Source organism: Bos indicus x Bos taurus, chromosome 11, assembly GCF_003369695.1.
Source record: "Bos indicus x Bos taurus breed Angus x Brahman F1 hybrid chromosome 11, Bos_hybrid_MaternalHap_v2.0, whole genome shotgun sequence".
Taxonomy (NCBI): Eukaryota; Metazoa; Chordata; class Mammalia; order Artiodactyla; family Bovidae; genus Bos; species Bos indicus x Bos taurus.
The window spans coordinates 103,695,608-103,715,413 of record NC_040086.1 but is presented as its reverse complement, the minus strand read 5'-3'; the positions used below and the strand labels follow the sequence as shown (position 1 = coordinate 103,715,413).

General features: G+C 58.7%; 1 protein-coding gene across 11 annotated transcripts in view; it reads left to right on the top strand.

The window, feature by feature from the left end:
• The window catches only part of VAV2 (vav guanine nucleotide exchange factor 2), a 186,448-nt gene extending 170,363 nt beyond the window's left edge, over positions 1-16,085 (top strand). For 5 of the 11 annotated variants that reach the window (XM_027556839.1, XM_027556832.1, XM_027556833.1 and 2 more), the window contains 9 exons: positions 857-984; positions 2,113-2,187; positions 3,449-3,501; positions 4,769-4,885; positions 7,770-7,857; positions 9,022-9,145; positions 9,959-10,045; positions 10,976-11,133; positions 13,742-16,085. In XM_027556839.1, the coding sequence (XP_027412640.1) occupies positions 857-984; positions 2,113-2,187; positions 3,449-3,501; positions 4,769-4,885; positions 7,770-7,857; positions 9,022-9,145; positions 9,959-10,045; positions 10,976-11,133; positions 13,742-13,789 (878 nt within the window). In that variant the 3' untranslated portion in view covers positions 13,790-16,085. The remainder of the gene's footprint in view (positions 1-856; positions 985-2,112; positions 2,188-3,448; positions 3,502-4,768; positions 4,886-7,769; positions 7,858-9,021; positions 9,146-9,958; positions 10,046-10,975; positions 11,134-13,741) is intronic. The other 6 variants (XM_027556831.1, XM_027556836.1, XM_027556837.1 and 3 more) reach the window with 3 other exon arrangements.
• Positions 16,086-19,806: the final 3,721 nt, after the last annotated feature.

Below are 19,806 nucleotides of genomic sequence, written 5' to 3'. Positions count from 1 at the left end.
GGTCTCAGCTCCGGGCCCCCAGGGTCTGTGCGCCCTCTGGCCCCATCTCCCTCCCGCCTCCATGCCACCTCCCCTGGGAGCCGTCTTAGTTTCTGTCGACACAGTGCCAGGGGTGGGGACAGGGCCCAGCCTGCCCAGGGTCCCTTCAGCCCAGGAGAGACTCTGAGCTGCGGCCTGGAGGCCCCGCACGGAGCAGATATCTGTGCTCCCAGCTTCTCCCGTCCCCCGTGTCCCGGTGGCTCTGAACTGGGCAAAAGGAGACTGAAAGCGTCAGGCTTGACGCAGCCCGAGCTGCAGGCAAAGTCCAAGCCAATCACGAAAGCCAATCAAACAGGCCAGTCAAAGAAGCCGCATTCCCGCCTCCGGGGCACCAGTGTCAGAACCAGACCTGGCAGACGCGGCCCATGCAGGGCTGGGCCGGTCAGCGCAGGGCTCGAGAGACCCACAAGTTCTCGGGGGCGCAGCCGGGCCCCCGTGTCAGCCCTGAGCAGTCGGTGGCTCGGTCGGCCGTTGACCCCGCCCCCGTCTCTAACGGGAGGAATGCGTGGTCTCCTGCTCCATGCAGCGCTCCGCCACAGATCCCACGGTGTCTGGAGGAAGACACATAAAGTGCTCTCTAAAAACAGGTTACCGTTATGGAAATGACACCCTGAACCTATTCATCACATAAATAGTTTATTGATACTTATGATGTTTAAGGAAGAGACATGCGAGTCTTAGGGGAAGATTTCAAGGAGGAACGCGACAGGGCCCCGTCCACTTCCAGGAGCCCCAAGGGGTCCGAGAAGGCCAGGGAGGCCAAGGGCGCCTTGGACGACATCACCAAGCCAGGCCTCTCCGGCCCTGTCCTCCGCAGGTCCCAAGATGGTGGCCGTGCAGAATTACCATGGCAACCCCGCTCCCCCCACGAAGCCGGCGCTGACCTTCCAGACGGGCGATGTGATCGAGCTGCTGAGAGGCGACCCCGAGTCTCAGTGGTGGGAGGTGGGTCCCGGGAGGATCTCGCCCCCAGCTGCCCCCTCCTCACTCCCCAGGGCAGAAGTGGAGAGTGCTGCGTTTCCAGGCCGGGCTGGGCTTCGGGTGCTACACCATCAGAGAGAAAATGGCTGTTCGCAGGGCCTGGGTGTCAGGGTGTCTGCTTTGACATGGCAGGGGGAGCAGCGTCCCCTCGCCGGAGAGACCGTTGTCGTCCGAGCCCTTTCCCTGCAGCCTCCTGCCTGGGCTGCGTCCTGTACGTACAGACCACGCCTCTCCCACCCTGCTTCCCAGCCCGCCCCAGTCCCGGCCAGCGCCCTGTGCCCAGCGCTGGGGGGACAGCATGTCCGAGGCCCTGCACAGCCATCCCCCAGGAGACACAGGTCCCCGTGATGGTCTGTGGTTCTGGGCCGAGAATCCTGCTGTTCCAGTTAGGGGGCCCGAGAAGAGGGGTGGGGTGGCCAGTGCGGCTGCTCTCCTAAGCCCCGTCCCCGGGGGTCCACACGGCGCCCCAGGGACCCAGGGCACTTCCCGCCCGGGGACCGCAGTGACCTGCTTAGAACTGATGCTAGCACACGTGTTCGTCAGCGTCCGAGTCACGCGTGCGGTGCTTCTCACTGCGTCCTCACTCACAGACTCGCTGCGCTAGGCTGTGCCTCATGTAACTGACTCAGTGGCTGCGGTCCGGTCTCCCCCACACTGACCCGGCCACCCGCTGCCCCTCCTCTCCCCGGTGTCCCCGGGGCCGTGAGGTCTGAGTGGCCCTGCAGAGACACTTGGCTGATGGGAAGGTGGGGGCTGCTGGGGGGACCTTGGGAGGGAGCGGGGAGAGTGAGCCCCCACGGACCCTAGGTCCGTGATCCCCTGATGGCTTGGGAAGGGCCGGTGTGGATAAGAGGAGACGGCTTCCGGGAGAGAGACTTATCCCTTCTCTGGGGCCTCCGTGTCTTTGGGAAGTGGGGTGCCCCCCACTTCACCTTCCTGCCCAGAATGGCTCTGAGTTCAGCTCAGGTGACAACAGGTGATGCTGTAACAGGCTTCTCAGGGACTCCCCTCGTCCTCCGTGGGATAACTCCCTGCCTCCCCCAAAACTAGCCAGGCCAGGCCCCGCACACCCTGACCTCTGTCCACCCCCAGGGTCGGCTGGTGCAGACCAGGAAGTCAGGCTACTTCCCCAGCTCGTCTGTGAAGCCCTGTCCTGTGGATGGAAGGGTGAGTACTTTTCATGGAAGCTTCTGGAGCGTGGGGCCAGGGTGCCGTGAGTGCCGAGAACATCCTTCTCACTCAGGACACCCTGGGCTTGTTCAGGCCATCACGAGCTGGCCTCAGAGCTGGGATGGGAGTCCAAGAGGCAGGGGTGCCCTCCTGGTGGGAAGACATGGCTGGTCTTAAAAACACTAAAATGGGCATCTCTGTAGCAGGTATCATGGACCAGAGACCAGCTGCCTTTCTTCAGCTTTTAGGGCCTTCATAGGTCTTCTTCCTCAAACATAGAGATGCAGAGCTAGGGACTGTGTTATTTAGAAAAGAGGCGATATGGCATTTCTTTCATTTGAGTGCTGTGGAGCAGATCCTGCTGTCTTACAAAAGGCATCTTGCTGTCAGCCTTGAATGATGGCATCACACCCATTCCCCCAGGAAAAGACAGCTAAGACTGAGAGAATGAAACTTCTCCCAAAGTGGCAGGAGGCAGGTGCAAGGCCCCTGGGAGTCCTGGAGTGCCCATCGGGCCCTGCCTGGCCTGCGGCCCCACTGCCCAGCCTGCCGCTTCCGCGCAGGCCGTTGCCCCGGTGAAGGAGAAAGCATTTTTGGACGTGCCTTGCTGACAGGGCAAGGGGACCAGACAGCAGAGGAAGAAAATGTCGCTGACTCACTGAGTGGCCTGTGTGTGTTGCGGGAGGCACTTCCTGGCCCTGGGCCTCAGTTTCCCCATCGGCATGGTGACTGGGGTGGGGTGGGGACAGGTAGTCTGGCGTTTTTACCCATCCTGTGGTCTGGTGAGGGGGCCCGGGGGGAGGGCTCTGGCCAGCGAGGGCACAGCATGGGGTCTGCAGAGCGGCACGGTTCACCTGCAGATGGAGCCCTCCGCCTGCAGACACTACTGCCGGCCCCGTGCCCACCCTTGGGGCTGCAGCCGTCTGCACAGAGAACAGGAGGGTAGGGTGTGCTCCTGTCCACCGCTGAGAAGTCCCAGCAGCCTTTGGGTTGCTCTCTTCCTTCTAACAGTGCACTGGTCGTTGAGTGCTATACGTTCATTCATTCAGTCAATCATTCATTCAGTCAAACCCACCGAGCACCTGCCTAGAGACGGTGCGTCCCGGCACCTCCCAGGCCAGTGGCTCTGGGTGAGAGTTCACAGATGTGCTGGGAGCCAGGGCTGGGCCCCCCAGCTCACCGGTGATAGGAAACCGCTGGTCCCCACGCTGTGGACAGTCCCTGGGGAGACACTGACCCCAGCATTCTCTCCTGCCAGCCACCCATCAGCCGGCCGCTGTCCCGGGAGATGGACTACACGGCATACCCCTGGTGAGTGGGTCAGCGGGTCCCCTTCGTGCTGGGGGCGTGAGGTCCCTGGCTGCCCCCCGTGTCTCCAGGGTGGCTGAGCCCAGCTGCACGCGGCCCCTTCTCCCCTTCTCAGCTGTGAGTCGCTGGGAAACAGGGAGAATATTCTGTACCCCAGGCAGCTGTTTCCCTGTAACAAACAGATAGATCATCATGTTAGAACATTAGGAGAAGGAAACCTTTTTTAAATGAGATCTTACTTGAGTATAAAATATAGAAAAGGAGTTGTGAAAGTGTTAGTCGCGCAGTTGTGTCCGACTCTTAGTGACCTCATGGACCGTAACCCGCCAGGCTCCTCTGTCCATGGACTCTCCAGGCAAGAAGACTGGAGTGGGTTGCCATTTCCCTCTCCAGGGGATCTTCCTGACCCAGGGATCAAACCAGGTCTCCTGCATTGCAGGCAGATTCTTCACCATGTGAGCCATGTATTTAAGGCCAAAAGTTATAACTGTATTTACTCACACAGTGCTTGATGAGAGAGGTGGGGCTGTTTGATGAATAAATGTGTGTGGATGTGGGAGGCGTGAGTCTCACGTGCAGGTCGGCCTGGGCTCTAGCTTTTATCACCCCGTCTGCAGGCTCACCCGCTGCCTGGGACCGGGGCTCAGCCGCCACACCCGTGTCTCTGAGACCCCAGGGTCTGTTCCCTCTAGTACACTATTCACTGCATTTGAATGTGGAGGGTGGAGGACTTGCCTGTGATTCTTCACTTGAGGCACAGAATTTCAGTTTTCTAATGAATCCATTTACAGAAGTCCCAACTCAGCCCTACAGGGAGGTGCGAATGGGGTCAGGCTTTGTTCTGGAGAAGAGACGGGCTGTGGGTGGGCTTCATTTTCATAGAGATGGAGAGAAAAGCTTCCAGACACAAAGGGTTAGAACACAAAACAAGACCCTACGTGAGCAGTTTGTGTTTTTTTCTTCTTCCTAAACAGTAAGAATTTGGAAAGGACATTTTGATCTAATGCCTTTTCCCTGAATGCCTCTTGCAGACCCTGGGTTCTGGAGGGCGAGACCCAGGTGGACTGGCTGGGTCTGGGCCCTCTTCTCGACCCTGTGCGCTGGCACGTAGATGCCCCGCCCCTGTCTCCTCTGGGCCCCGCCCACCCCTCGCCCCGCCTCCTGGGGGCGTGGCCTCGCTTCCCAGTAGGCTCTTAAGCAGTGAGTTAGAGGCCGGCTGGTTGTCCTTCAGGCCGTGTGACACAAGGCTCCGTCTCCTCCTCTGCTCCAGGTTTGCCGGAAATATGGAGAGGCAGCAGACCGACAACCTGCTCAAACCCCACGCCAGCGGGACCTACCTAATCAGGGAGCGGCCGGCGGAGGCCGAGCGCTTTGCCATAAGTATCAAGTACGTGGAGGCTGGGGATCAGGGAGACCCCTGCCCCAGTGCCCTTCTGAATCGGGCGTCCACATCCCCACCAGATCCTGGGCTTGCTGGGTGTGGCCTTGGGACGTGCCGCCCACACTGTGCACTTTAGGCATGAAAGGCTTCAGCCCACTGCCTTGGGGCTGGGATCCCCCTGCCCCGAAGCTGCCCCCTCCTGGGTCTCCTGTCTCCTCTTCAAAGGACAGAAGCTGACTGGTGGCTGGTCGCCACTGGCACAGAATGCGCCCTGGACCAGCGTCTCGGGCCAGTGAATAGAGGGCTCTGGTTTGCTGTGACCTCAGCGGGGTCAGGAGCCCCGAGCACAGTGGTCTGTGTCCAGGGAAACCCTCCTCGGGTCTGCTGGGTGGGTGCTGGTGCGAGGGGTGGGGGAGGTCCATGGCAGGGCCACTGGGTGCTTCGAGTGAGTAACAGAAGTCTGGTATCAAGTGAGTAACAAACGTCGACATGAGGGAGCAGGGAGGCCCTTTCTGTAGGAGGCAGGAGCGCCTCTGGCTGTTAGAGGCAGACAAGAACCAAGCTCAGCGGGGCCACACCCAGGTCCTGAAGATACAGCCCACTCCCATTCTTCCGTTTCAGCTTTTGCTCTCCCCTCTATCTACACCAGCCTCCTCTACGTCTGGGCCCAGTGGGGGCTGAGGGCATGGGTGCCCCAGCAGTGGGGGCCAGTGATGACCTGAGCACTTGCCACTGGCCAGCACGTGTGTGCGCACGTGTGTGTACATGTGTGAACATGTGTGAGTGCGTGTGAATGTGTGCACATGTGTGAATGTGTGCGCACATGTATGTACACAGTGTTGTGTGAACGTGTGTGCACACGTGAGAGCATGTGTGTGCATGCACGTGTGTGAGTGTGCACACGTGTACGTGTGAATGCACATGCGTGTACATGTGTGAATGTGCACATGTGTGCGTGTGTGCACGTGTGAACGCGTGTGAGTGTGCATGATTGTGAGTGCACACATGTATGTGCATGTGTTGTGTGAACATGTGAGCGTGTGTGCACGTGTGTGAATGTGCACATGTGTGTGAATGTGCGCACACGTGTGTACATGTGTGAATGTGCACGTGTGAACATGTGTGTGCGTGTGTGTGTCGCGAGAGCGTGTGTGAATGTGTGTGTGTCGTGAGAACGTGTGTGCACATGTGTGAACATGTGTGCGTGTGTGGATGTGTGCACATGTGTGTGCACGTGTGTGAACCTCCCCCTTCCCCCCCCACATTACTGAGGGGTCTGCAGGTGGTCATTCCCTGGTCATCCAGGGCAGGGTCCCACTGTACAGAATGGCTCCTGGAGGACCTCCAGGTGGGAGTGCTGCAGGTCAGGATCTGGGGAACCAGGAGGAGTTGAAACTGAAGATGAGACCCCTCACCCAAGTGGACAACCTGCCTCGGTCCCCACGGCCTTTCTAAGAGGCCCCACAAATGTTTGGGCCTGAAAACAACGCACTGGTTTTTCTAAAATGCAAAAACCAGAGGACGCCTGAAGATGTTCACTGAAAGCGACAGCTGTCCAGTGGCCTCCAGCTGGACGTGGCCTGGGCCACCCGGCACGTAGGACTGCTCTCGAGCCGAGGTCAGCTGTGCCTGCCACGGGTGATGGGCTTGGTGAGGCGTGGCCCAGTGTGGGCGGGGCCTCCCACCGCAGCAGTCTTGGCAGGGCTCCAGGAGAGCAGAGGAGCATGAGGCTTGATGGCAGGTCCGCGGCAGAGCTGTCCCTCACCTGATGGGAATTCACGGAGCACCTTCTGGGTGCTGGGCCCACAGGGCTCTGGAGGGGGGCTCAAAGGGCCTTGTCCAAGGAGCTTGGCAGGGGGGAGGTGAGCACGCTCACTCACTTTGAATCCAGGAGAAGCAGGGTGGGGGTTGTTCCACAAGGCCCCACTGGGGAGGAGGCTGGCCAGCTTGCGTACGCTTACTTAACAGCTCTTTATTCCGTCCACTGGTTTCCAGATGGTAAACCAACCTTGCATTCCTGGAATGTTGCATTTAACCGTGGTGTAAAGTCCCTCTCGTATGTCGGTGTGTATAGGTGTGCATATGGAGAGAGAGTCACTATAATGATGGTCTGTTGAGGATTTGTGCCTCTCTCGTCCTAGAGGATGTTGGGGTGTGGTTTTCTGTACTCGTAATGTCTTTGGCTTTGGAGTCAGCTGGCAAGGGGCGGGGTGGTATTTGGAAGGGAGGGGTACAAGCTCTCCTTTGAGGCCACATTTGAGTTGAGATCTGGGACACGAGGCAGGGTCCTGAGGGTGGCAGGAGGCTGAGCATTCCGGGCTGAGGGCGCTGCCCATGCCAGGGCCTTGAGGGCCTGTGCTGGGTGTGTCTGAGGAAGAGCCCCTTCAGGGGCGAGGGTGAGGAGGAGGAGAGTCTTAGGAGACAGTGGCACAGCTGGGGTGAGGCCACGCCCCTCAGGCCTCACGGGCTGAGGTCAGATCTCTGCCTTACAAACGGTGCTGCAGCGGAAGCCTCAGGGCGGGGGCGGGGGAGGCAGGAAGGGGGTCGCAGGGAGGGGGTCTTCCCCAGTGCAGACAGCAAGCAACATCTGGGATGGACGTCTCCGCGGGGCTGCGGGGAGGACGGGTGTGGGGCTCTGGGGCCCTAGTCCTTGGCTGACCTGGGAGTTTGGGCTTCAGACAGACCAGGTGGCCTGGTGGATGGATGGACAGACGGTCTGAGGCAGGCCCAGGCTGGGGCGGGGGAGAGGGCCAAGAGGGAGCAGCAAAGAGCAGGAGGTGTGGGCCGGGGGCCCGGGTCTTTTCTCCGGCACACGTGCAGTGAGCCCAGAGGCCTGCGGGGCTGGGGCCGCTCGGCCTGCAGTGACCACTGCGCCCGTGTGCTTGGCCAGGTTCAACGACGAGGTGAAGCACATTAAGGTGGTGGAGAAGGACAGCTGGGTCCACATCACAGAAGCCAAGAAATTTGAGAGCCTCTTGGTACGTGCGTGGTCCTGGGGAGCTCCCACTGGCCCATCCCCGAAGGTGGGAGGAGGGCCTAGGTCTCCCACTGAGGCCACCCCGGGGAGGAGCCCAGCAAGTGTCCTGCAGGCCAGGCTCCCAGTGGGGAGGGCCCAGCAAGTGTCCCCCACCGCTGGGCTAGGGGCTGCTCTTCTATGGTGGGGTCGAGGGGTGCTTCCAGTGTGAGAAAGATCCAGGAAAGCTGGTCTGTAAGGCACCTTGGGACCGGTAAGGCAGCTCCCAGGTCAGCACCTCTGTCCCCCAAACCCTGAGGTGGACAGCAGGGTCACCAGCCTCCCACAGCGCGTTCACGCCGAGCCTCTGCGGGAGCCAGAAACCGAGGCCCAGGGAGGCTGCATCCAGGTCTGGCTGCCGGCCGGCCGGACTCACGCACACGGGGCTTCCGGTGCCTGCCCCCGCCTCACCCAGAACTGTCCCGGCCCAGCCAGAAAGCCATAAATACATGAACAGTCCTCCTTAAAATGATTTAAAGTTAGACCCAGTGTTTCTTTGCTCAATCACACGTGTTGCGTGTGTGGAGACCGTCTAACCCGAGCACGTGGGCTCTCAGACGTCCCACTGTGGCCGCAGGAAAGCCCACGGTAAAAGGGAAAGTGCCCCACAACGTGCCCCCAACCCTGACGTTCTTGTTTCAGGGTGAGTCCCCCCAGCCTGGAGTGGAGCCCAGGCGTGGTTTATGGGTTCCTTTTCCAGACAATGCCACTGTTCACATGGACCCAACCTTAGTTTACCTCTGGGCACAGTGAACACTCACCAGGGGGACGGCCCTCTCTCTTCCAGCCCCGCTGTAGCTGCACGGCACTCAGTCACGTGGATATGCTGTGCATTCTAGAAGCACTTCCCTGCTGTTGGGTGGGTGGGGGTTTCTGATTTTTTCCTGTTGTGAAGAGTGTTGCAGGGCGTGTCTGTGGCCATCCGTCCTGGCCTTCTTCCCGCGGCTCTTCCTTTAGAAATGTTTGGGAGAGAAATTGCAGGATCAAAAGTCTTTGCCATACTGACCGCACCCCGCCCCCTGTCTGGGAGCTGAGGTCGGGGGCGGCTAGGAGGAGGGGCAGAGGCAGGGCAGGGCTCCCGGGAGGACTGCCTGGAGGCGGAGGCAGCAGTGCCACGTGCATCCTGCAGGAGCTGGTGGAGTACTACCAGTACCACTCGCTCAAGGAGAGCTTCAAGCAGCTGGACACCACACTCAAGTACCCGTACAAGGCCTGGGAACGCACAGCCTCCAGGGCCTCCAGCCGCTCCCCAGGTAACGCCCCTTCCAGGAAGGCTTCCGGTGGACCTCCCTGACCTAGGCCCGAGCCCCTTCCCGATTCCCGCCCCTGGGAGGGGTGGCCCAGGTCCCCCAGCTCTTCGCCAGCACCGTGCCTAGCCAGGGTGCCCGGGCAGCCCCGTGTGACCGGTCGGGAGTGCCAGCTCTGAATCGCTGCTCCAAACCTCGGTGCCTCTGCCTGGAGGTCAGCATGGGGAGGGAGCCGGGGCAGGTCCCTTCTGTCCCCAGATCCGTCCCTGTGCCCCACCCCCCTCCCCCACCCCCTCCCAGGGAACCCGACTGCCAGGGAGCCAGAGCTGGGACCTCGACTTGGGGATGGGGCTGCCTGGCACAGACAGGGCCCAGCTGGATAGACAGGCAAGGTGGGCCCGGGGCTCCGTCTTGGAGCCACTCTGCTTCGTCCCGCTGCAGGGGCTCGTAGAACCACAGGGCCCCCCACCCCGGGTAGAGCAGGCCAGAGAGGAAGCCAGGCCTTCAGTGGGCGACTCCTGAGCTCAGTGCGGGGCTGGGCCCTTCAGCAAGCGCCTCCTGAGTGCAGGCGCAAGGCTGGGATCTCTGCACGTGTCCTTTCCTGCGTCCCTGCTCCAGCCTGCCTGCTGGGAGGAGGTGGTCCAGGACACAGGTGCTGGGGGCGGGGGTGAGGGCAGCTGTGTCCATGCCCAGGTGGGCCTCAAGACTCCAGCTGCCCTCCTGGCGCCCTGGGTAGGCTCCCCCCCAATCCCTGCTGCCTGTGACTGCGTGTGGATGCCCCCAGCTCCCCTTTTCACCTTCTTTCTCGCCTCTTTGCAGCTTCCTGCGCTTCCTACAACTTTTCTTTTCTCAGTCCTCAGGGCCTCGGCCTTGCTTCTCAGGGCTCCTCCACACCCTTCTGGTCAGGTACCGCTGCTGCTTGGGGGCGTGGGGGGCCCGGCCTGCCGCCAGCCGACCCACAGCCCCAGCCTGACCGTGTCCACAGCCACTGCAGCCGGGGCGGGGCGGGGCAGGGAAGCTGGACGCTGGCGGGGGTGGGAGGGGAGCTGCTGCCGCTCCTGTGGACACTGTTGGGCTCGGCCCTGCCCTCGCCTTTGAATCGCTCACCCCCATGACCCCTCCCCAGCTCATCAGCCAGTGCCCCCTACTGCTTCCTGGGAGCTTGGCCTCTGATAGCAGCAAACGGCCCAGCGGCCCCCTTGAGGGAGGTGGGAGCAGATCGGGGTGGGCCCCGCTCAGCAACAGTAAGGAGGACTTGTGGGACTCGGTGCAGAGGGACAGTCTTGACTGGCCCTGACCGCTCAGCCCGCTGCTGCCAGAGTCAGAGCCCACCCAGCAGCTGTTTGTGCAACGTCCCCCCGTCGTGTCCATTGCCACCTGTCCATCAGGACTCCCGGGTCCCGGGCCACGCTGGTCCAGCCCGGTGTCCAGTTTGGTTTGGGGTTGGACACCAGTGCCCTGGGGTCCACGTCCAGGCCCTTGTCAGGGTGACAGCTGGGGCTGGGCAGCGGTCACCCTGCAGTCCACTCATGTGTTTCCCAGACGCTGGGCACGTGGGAAGGCCCTCAGAGAGCTGTGATGGCCCCCAGCGCGGGTGGTGAAGCTCTGGCTCCAGCCCGGTGCGGCTCACATGGCCCACATGCCTGCAGCCTGGGCACCCCCAGAGGACTGAGGGGCCCTGGGATTGGAGCCTGGTCTGTCCCTCTGGTGTCTTTGTGCTTGACAGCCTCCTCTGCGGGCACAAGGCCGGGCCCCGGGGGAGAGACCCAGCTCAGTCTGAGGACCCCCACCCTGGAGGCCCCGACGTCACCGTGTGACGCTGCCCATCTCCCCCAGCAGTGTTCACACCCCGTGTCATCGGCACGGCCGTGGCCAGGTACAACTTCGCCGCCCGCGACCTGCGGGAGCTCTCGCTGCGGGAAGGTGACGTGGTGAAGATATACAGCCGCATCGGCGGGGACCAGGGCTGGTGGAAGGGCGAGACCAGCGGCCGGGTGAGTGGGGAGGCCTGGCCCTGGCCCCAGTCGGAGACCCCAGCTCACGCTGGGGCTGGGGGAGGCAGGGCTCCGGCTGACACCAAGCACCACCCTGCCCAACCCTGTGCCCTCTGACCTCGCCTGGAAGACTTAGTGTCCACAGGCTCCGCGAGCTGGGGTCACGTTGTGAGGAAGCGACTTCCTGGCTCAGATCTGGACCCCGGCTGGTCTGACCCTGTGTCCGTACTCAGCCCTATTCTGGGGTCCATCGTGGTGAAGGCAGAGATAGATGTTGGGTGCAGTCTTCAAGTCACGTGCTTGTGCCCGACCCTCTTTGCAGGCAGGTTGCCTCGGGACTGAGAGCAGAGCCTGGGTGCCGTCACTGGGTTCCTGCCATTCCTTAAGACTCCGTTTACACCTTGATATGGGAAGGGATGCATAGTGTCCCCACGCAGCCTGCGACTCAGACCCGTGGCTCCTTATCCCGGTACCCGGTCTGGCCTCCCTGGCTTTGAACGGTTCCATTGGCATTCACCCAACAGGGTACCTGAGCTCCACAAACCACTGATTCGGAAACGTCCAGCTTTTGGGGGGCTGCAGCTGCCCATAGATGTGGCCAGACTTGGCTCCCGTCACTCACCGTTCCATTGCCAGGTGGAGAAAACTGGTCTGCCTTCACCTGGCATGTTGTCTGCCCTTGGAGACCCCTGGGTCTGACCCTGTTTCCATCTGACAGCCCTTCAGAACTATGAGGCCACTGAGTTCTAGGCAGTTGACCTAGAGGGCTGGGACCACTAGCTGTCAAGTGTTGAGAGGCACCTGGAGCTTCATAAGCACACACCTGGGCCTTCACTTGATTACTTGGTTCAGGTGATATCTGCTGAGTTTCTGCACTATAAATGAGCTGTAATTAATAAGTAACATGCAGGATAATACTTTGAAATCAGATAAATAGCCTATTCCTCATCAAACTTTCACCTACTGGTTTTATCATTCATTGATTAATTTTGCCTATTCAGTTATTTCTATCGTGGTAGAAAATAGTGATCTTCTGTCTTTTCTTTGACACTTCTTGGTGGGCATTCTACTGAAAGAAAAGGCTTTCACGTCTCTACTTGGTTGTTCCCGCCCCTTGCCCCAAGAATCAGCCATCTGTCCACCAAGACCTGCTTCCTTTCTGTGAGCTATTGTATTGAGTTCATTTTTGCAGAGTATTTTTACTGGAACTAGAGTTCTAGGCTGCAGGTCTTTTATTTCCGCACTTTGAGGATGTCTTTCCATCGTCCCCAGTCTGCCATCATTTCTGTATAAAAGTCTGTCAACATTCTTACGGTGGTTCCTTTGCAAGAAACGGGGCTCCATGTGGGGGGAAAAAAATCTTTGCTTTTCATCAGTTTTACCAGAATGTGCCTGTGGGTGTTTTTTTTTTTTTTTTTTCCTGTATTTACTCTGAGATTTGCGGAGCTTTCCGAATGTGTGGCTTTACATTCTTCATCTGTTTTGGACGTTTTTCAGCTATTCTGTCTGCTCCATTTTCTGTCTTCTCTTTCTGGGGCTCTGCTCGCAAGTCTTTCCCACCGTGCTGTTGTTCGGTCCCTGAGCTGCGTCTGACTCTGCAACCCCGTGGCCCGCAGCGCGCCAGCCCCCGTGGCCCGTGTGTGACTCGCGTGGTCTCTGTGGTTTTCATCCATTTCCCTGGTTTCCCATCTCGTTCCTTTTTGTTGGCTGACCCTCCAGTGTCTTCTGTTTTGTCTCTTCTGCTCTGTATTTCAATCATTATGTTTTCAGCTCTGGGATTTCTATTTGATTTCTGATTTCAGTTCTCTGGTAAGATTTTCTGCTTTTTCGTCAGTGTTCTGACGCAGACAAGTGGGGGTTACTTACATTTCCTAACGGATGACCCCAGTGTCTGGATTCCCTGTAGATTTGCCTCTGCCATCTGTGTTTTATCATAGCTTCTGTCACTTGGGCCTGATTAAATGCCAAGCTCATGCATAAAGCACTGCAGAGGCTCTGGATGGATGCTGTTTTCCTCTGGAGAGGGTTTAACTTTTTGTTGTTGCTGGCAGTTCGCTGGTGGGCAGGCTGTCTGGAGCTGCTTGGGGCTGGTGCATTCCAGGGTCATCACTACCCCTGGGCCTTGGCTCTGCTAGGTTTTTTCCTCTTCTCCAGGGCCTGTCTCAGGACAGGCCTGCCTTAGAACAACAGCCTTTTAAAGAATCCCCCAACTCCACAAGCCTCCACTCACCCTCATCCTTCACACACACTTCCCGATAGCTTCCCTGACTGCTCAGTTGGTAAAGAATGCACCTGCGATTCAGGAGACCCCGGTTCAGTTCCTGGGTCAGGAAGATCCACTGGAGAAGGGATAGGAAACCCACTTCAGTACTCTCGGGCTTCCCTTGTGGCTCAGCTGGTAAAGTATCCACCTGCAATGCAGGAGACCTGGGTTCGATCCCTGAGTTGGGAAGATCCCCTGGAGAAGGGAAAGGCCACCCACTCCAGTATTCTGACCTGGAGCATTCCATGAACTGTATAGTCCATGGGGTCGCAAAGAGTCAGACATGACTGAGCAACTTTCACTTTCTTCACACAAACACTTACATGAGTCTGACATTGTTTTCAGGTCGGCTGGTTTCCTTCAACGTATGTAGAAGAGGAGGGCGTCCAGTGACAGCAAGATCACGGACAGGACTCGCGGATTTTCTTGGAAGAGTTGCTCCAGCGATGAAGTCTGTCTCTAGTTCTGCAACTCGAGGGGAAATGCCCGCCAACCTTCCAGTCTTCAACAGCCCGTGGGGATGGGGAGGGGGTTCAGAACCTACATGTGATCTGTCCTGCCATCAGTCTGCCCTTGGTGGCCTGTCCTGGGTACGCTGCTTGTACATAGAGAAAATCTGGGCCAGCCCTGGGTGCCAAGGAGAAGGAGTGCCCATGGGTGGCATCCTGAGCCAGGCTCTGGGTGACAGCTGAGGCCAGAGCTCACCTTGCCCCTGTCCTGTCAAGATGGCCTTCAGGAGCTTGGGTTTGAAAAGCAGGTGCCATCCAGGGAGGGCTGGGCTCCACGGAGGGGACCTTCCCCTGACCCCTTCCATTCAGCCTCTGGACCCTCAGCCCTCCTGCATCCTACTGCTCCCAGGGGGAGGCTTCAGGCCTTGAGAAGCAGAAGGGGCCAGAGCAGGCTGCTGTGCCTGGGGACAGAAGGGGTCATCGCCAGGGCCTGTGCAGCCCCTCGGGCTCCCCCGTCCCTCTGCACCAGGGGTGTGGAGAGACCCCCCAGGGAGGCCCCCTGTCTCAGGCGGGAGCCTTAGGAACGATGAAGCTGCCAGCCCTGCTCCCCAGTCACAGGTACTGTCTCTGCCCAGAATCCTTGGTGTGTGTCTGTCCTGTCCTGCTGCCGGTGGGTACATGGTTTATAAATGCTGACGAGGGCGGGAAGCAAATGGAGTTTGCTGCTCACTTGGTCTCTGCTGCTCACACTCCTCTCCAGAAGGATGCCCCACCCCACCCCCCACTGCCCCCGAGCAGGCTGGGGCCTGCTGCGTCTCCCACATCCTGCCAGGTGGCCACTGAAAGTCTGCCCAGCCTTTGCACAGATGTTGGTTCTAGCCCTTGGCAAGTCTTCCAAGACTCCTGCAGCCCGTGAAATGGGGCCTGTGGCCAGCCCTGAATAAGTGCTCTTGGGGGTGACTCCACCCCCTGGACTTCCCCATCCTCGCTCCTCCTGGCCCTTGACCTCTGGCTGGCTTTGCCAGTCCCCATCCTCTCAGCCTGGATGTTGCATGAGTCCCAGCAACGCTGTCTCCTCCCAGCTCTGTGCCAAAGCTGCTGCTGCAGCCTGGGCTTTGTGGGTCCCCCTTTCCCAGGGCTCAGCTGCACAAGGTCGGCCATTGCCGAGGCTGGGCCCTGCTGGGGTGGGTGCTGGTGGCCACCCAGCACCCTGGGGTTCCTCGGAGGTCAGCCTCATAATCTCCAGGCTTGGCTGGCACAGCAGCCTTCTGGCTTGGGGAGGAAGTGGGGAGGGGTCTCAGAGGGCGTGTAGCAAGCAGGAGGCAGAAGGCAGCCAGCAGAGGCTTGGGGAGTGAGGGTGACAGGATTGTGTTTGGGGTGGTGGGCAAGGGAGGGGTGGGGAGGAAGAATTTTTCATGGAGAAAGCAGACCCGAAACTTGTCATCAGGGCGCACCCAGCACTTTGCACGTGGCCTCTGCTCAGCTGGCCCAGCCGCCAGCCACGATGGGAGGGGAGGAGACCAGCTGCCCTCGTCGTGTTTACAGTTGTCGGGAAGGTTTTGGTTTTTGTTATTGTTGTTGGGGTTTTGTTTTGTTTCATTGTTGTTTTTTGTTTTTTTTTTTTTTTTGGTTTGGCTTGTTTGCTTTTTAAGAGAGGGGAAAAAAAAAGTTTGTAATTATTTCCTCCAAAGCTCCCATTATATATCTGTGAATAATAAGGAAGAGATTTTATAATAGCAGAAAGTAATGTATATTTGGAGGTCATCGTGAAACAGGGCGTGGTGGCAACGAACGACACTGAGAGAACCCCGCGTGGAAGCCCGGCTCTCAGAGAACCCCGCGTGGGAGCCCGGCTCTCAGAGAACCCCGCGTGGGAGCCCGGCTCTCAGAGAACCCCGTGTGGAAGCCTGGCTCTCGTGACTGTTCTGCTTCGGTTTTGTTTGTCTGGAGACTCGTCTCAGTTGGGTTAGTTTTCGCACTGCTGGCAGCAGGAAAGGAGAGGACTGGACTCAGGCTGGGATGCGGGTAATTTCGGCATGACACGGACCACCTCTTGGGGGGGCTTCGGAGCTGGGACCTGAGATTAGCTGTGAACCCTTAGGAGCCCGATGCATGCAGGTCAGGGGTCTGAGGGTCCTGCTGCTGGCGGTGACCCCAAACAGAAGACAGACTGTACATTTGCCAATAGGTTTTTTCAGACCACGGTTTCTACTGCAAATAAACCTGAGTTCTTTTCTGCAGGAGTGGCTGGCCTTTTGTGCTGGGGAGGAGGGCGTGGCTGGATTCCTCTGTCTGTGTCCAGAAGGTTCTACCCATCTGAATACTGTTGGCCCAGGGGTGGTGGCCTGGGTCAGACGTGTGCCTTGGGGTGACAGCCTCAGGCACAGGCTGGGGGTCTGGAGGGATAATAATGCTGGGCCACCAACCAGGTGTCTCCAGGCTGGCCCAGGTCACAGGTTTCCTGTGCAGCGTCCTGTGACCCCTCCAGCAGCTCTCAGAGGTGGCCATCTCTTCCTCTGGATGGGATTCAAACCCCAGCCCTGCTACTTGGGTGTGTCCTTCATGTTCTGAGCCTGTTTCTTTATATATACATGTTGGAGATAAAACACAGTTTCTCCGGAGGGTAACTGTGGCCTGTGACCAGAGAAAGTCAGAATAGTACAGCCTAGACCTATTCTTCCCTTATGGGGATGGAGTCTAGAGGCAGTGATGCAGGGTGGCTTGGTGCCCCCACCCCCAGACTCCTCTCATCTTCAGCATATACTTCCCTCTTCGTAGTTACCTCATGGTCCAAGGTGGCTGCTAGAGCTCCTGCCATCAAGGCCTTGAGCAGACACAGAAGCTGACACAGCACTCCCCCTTATCCTGCTCACATGCTTGGGCATATGGCCACCCCTGGCAGCACTGGAGGCTGCTGATGCAGGTCCTGGGCTGGGTGTACAGCCTGGAGAATGTTGGGTTCTGCTGCTGCAGAGACGTAACCAGACAGGCCCCACCTCGGGGTGGTAAGGGTCACTCGGAGTCTAGAGCATATTGGGTGCTCAGCAGGTGTCAGGTTTTCTTATAAACCAAGGAGGCGAGCGCAGGTGTTTGAGGTGACACAGCTGGAGAGAATGGGAGGTTGCCCCCGTCTCTGGTCTCCAGGACCTGGCTCAGACTGGTACCCTGACAACCTGACGGGGGGCCAGCCCCTCTCTGAGAATCTCTCAGGTCTTGAGAGTCCCTTGGACTGCAAGGAGATCCAACCAGTCCATTCTAAAGGAGATCAGTCCTGGGTGTTCATTGGAAGAACTGATGTTGAAGCTGAAACTCCAATACTTTGGCCACCTGATGCAAAGAACTGACTCATTTGAAAAGACCCTGATGCTGGGAAAGATTGAAGGTAGGAGGAGAAGGGCACGACAGAGGATGAGATGGTTGGATGGCATCACCAACACAATGGACATGGGTTTGGGTAGATTCTGGCAGTTAGTGATGGACAGGGAGGCCTGGCATGCTGCAGTTCATGGGGTCGCAAAGAGTCGGACACAACTCAGCGACTGAACTGAATCCCCCAAGAGGCCCAGCGGTTCCCACACCGTCTCCCGACTGCAGCCTCTAGTTCTGAGTTCTCATGTCCACACGTGGTGAGGGAACAGCCTGGACCCTCACTGACCAGCCCCTGGGCCAGCACTCAATTGTCCCGAGCAGGGGCCAAGCGAGCTTGGAGAGCCCTGGAGAGAGCCCCTGGCCGTCTGAGGGCAGCTGTGGGTGAACCTGGGCACCGGGGCTGAGGGGCCTTGGGGAGGGCACTGGCAGCGTCTGCCAAGGGGTCCTGACCGGAAAAGGGTGGGAAGCTCCCGCCCTGCTGGAGGGGCTGTGTGTGGGCAGGATGGAGGCCAGCACGGAGCAGGGCCTGCCTGCCCCAGGTCGCCCCAGAAGCAGCCAGGAGCAGTGCACTCCATCATCGAGGGCGGGCCGCCCGTGGTTATCCTGACAACCGCAGACTCCCCTCGGGCGGGGCCACTGTGGAGCCCACTGTGTCCACAGACGGAGAAACACCTGCTGAGCGAAAGATGGAAACAGCCCATTTCTGAGGCTAGGCGGACGCCCGCCGCTCCTGTTCCCCCACCCCCAGCACAGGAGCCCACAGAAGACAGTGGGAGGCTGAGCTTGAAAGAAGGGGCCCGTCCGGAAAGGAGCCCGGAGCAGAGCGGCCGCTGGGAGCCCGCGCCGGGGCAGCCTGTCGGCTCTCCGGCCGTCTGGGGTTGGGACATCATGACATCAGCCACAGGTCCTACAGGCCAGGAGCCAGAGGTGGAGCCCAGCATAAAGCCAAGATCTCAGATAAGTGCCCCATCATGAAAAGGAAAGTAACGCACGTGGACACAAACAAGATCGCAGACGAAGACGGATATTTTCATGTGCTTTTTAAACTTTCCAGAAGCAAAAGGATGCATGAACCCAGAATGGCTAACCCTGGGCTTCACAGATAAAATGAAAACCCCCTGGGTAGCAAGCAGAAGGTGAAGTGCCTGACGGGGAGAACAGCTTGGGTTTGCCCTAGACTTCCACTGGTCACCGTGCCCAAGGCTTCGTGCTTGCCAAGTCTTCCAGGCATAAGGCAGCAAGTAGACTATTTCCAACCCTCCACTCACCTCAGGGGCTGGCCTGTGTGGGATCACTGCCTGGACCAATGTCCAGGGGCCGACCCGGTGCCCGATGAGTGGGAAAGTTCACCCCAGGATTGGGGGTGGGGAGCATGTTGAACCTCTGTCTGCAGAAACACATCAAACAAAGGGAAGATTTGGTTACAGAACCTAATACAGTGATTCTCAACCCTGTCACCAGAAGTAAGGCATGTCAGAACGATTTCAGCAAAGAGAGCTGGGGAGAGACAAAGGCAGGCGGTGGGAGGCAGCAGAGGTGCTGGTCTCTTTTCCAGGTAAAGTCAAGATCTGGTGTTGAGACCTGGAAGGGAAGAGAGGCGTAAGCACGTTTAATAGCACGAAGATGAACTCTACGAGAGAAAAGATGATGGACTGAAACTGGACCGGGTGAGAGAGGAAGGCTGGGGCAGGGGAGTGGCACAGTCACGGCTCATGGGAGAGAGATGACGGATCCTGCCTGAGAAGGGGCTTGGGGTCTTCTCCGGAGGTGTGTGGGTGGGTGGTTTTCTGTTGCTGCCACAAGTTACCGTAACCACGGGGACTCGGGACACACACCCCATCATCCTCCAGTTCTGTGGGCTGTTGAAGCCCACACGGATCTCCCTGGGCTGACAGCAAGGTGCTGCCGGGCGTGTTCTTGTCCGGAGGTTCTAGGGGAGAGTCCATCTCCTTGCCTCTCTGGCTTCTAGACACTGTCTGCATTCCCGGTACCATAGCCCTCTCCCCCTCCATCTTCAAAACCAGCACAGTTATGTCTCCAACCCTTCCGAAGTCACATCTCACCGTCCCCCTCTGACACAGCTGGGGAGGATTCTCCACTTTTAAGGACACATGTGATCAGATGGTCCCACCCGCATAGTCCAGGAAAACCTCCCCCTGTCAGGGTCCTCCACTTTATCACACCGGCAAAGTCTCTTTTGCTATGAGAGGTCCCATGGCCACAGGTGTCAGAGGTTAGGGTGTGGACGTCTTCACGGGGCCACTATTCTGCTGCAGCAGTAGGCTGGATACTCTGACCAGTCTTGCTGGTAAATACAACAGAAACGGAGGGGAAATATTTCTGATTTTCATCAATGAGCTGGTCATGAAGAAGGAACACACAGACGCCGAAAAGTAAGTGAGGGCAGGACTCCAGAGAGGTCAGCTAGCTCTCTCCCCTAAGGGCATTTGCCCAACTGAGTGAGCCTGAGTACCGGTCCATAGAGCCTGGCTGGGGATGGGGAGAGGGGACAAAACCCAGCCCTCATCACAGCACCAAGTCTAACAGGTGAGCTCTTTGCTCATGCTGGGACCCCACTGGGCCTGACCCTAA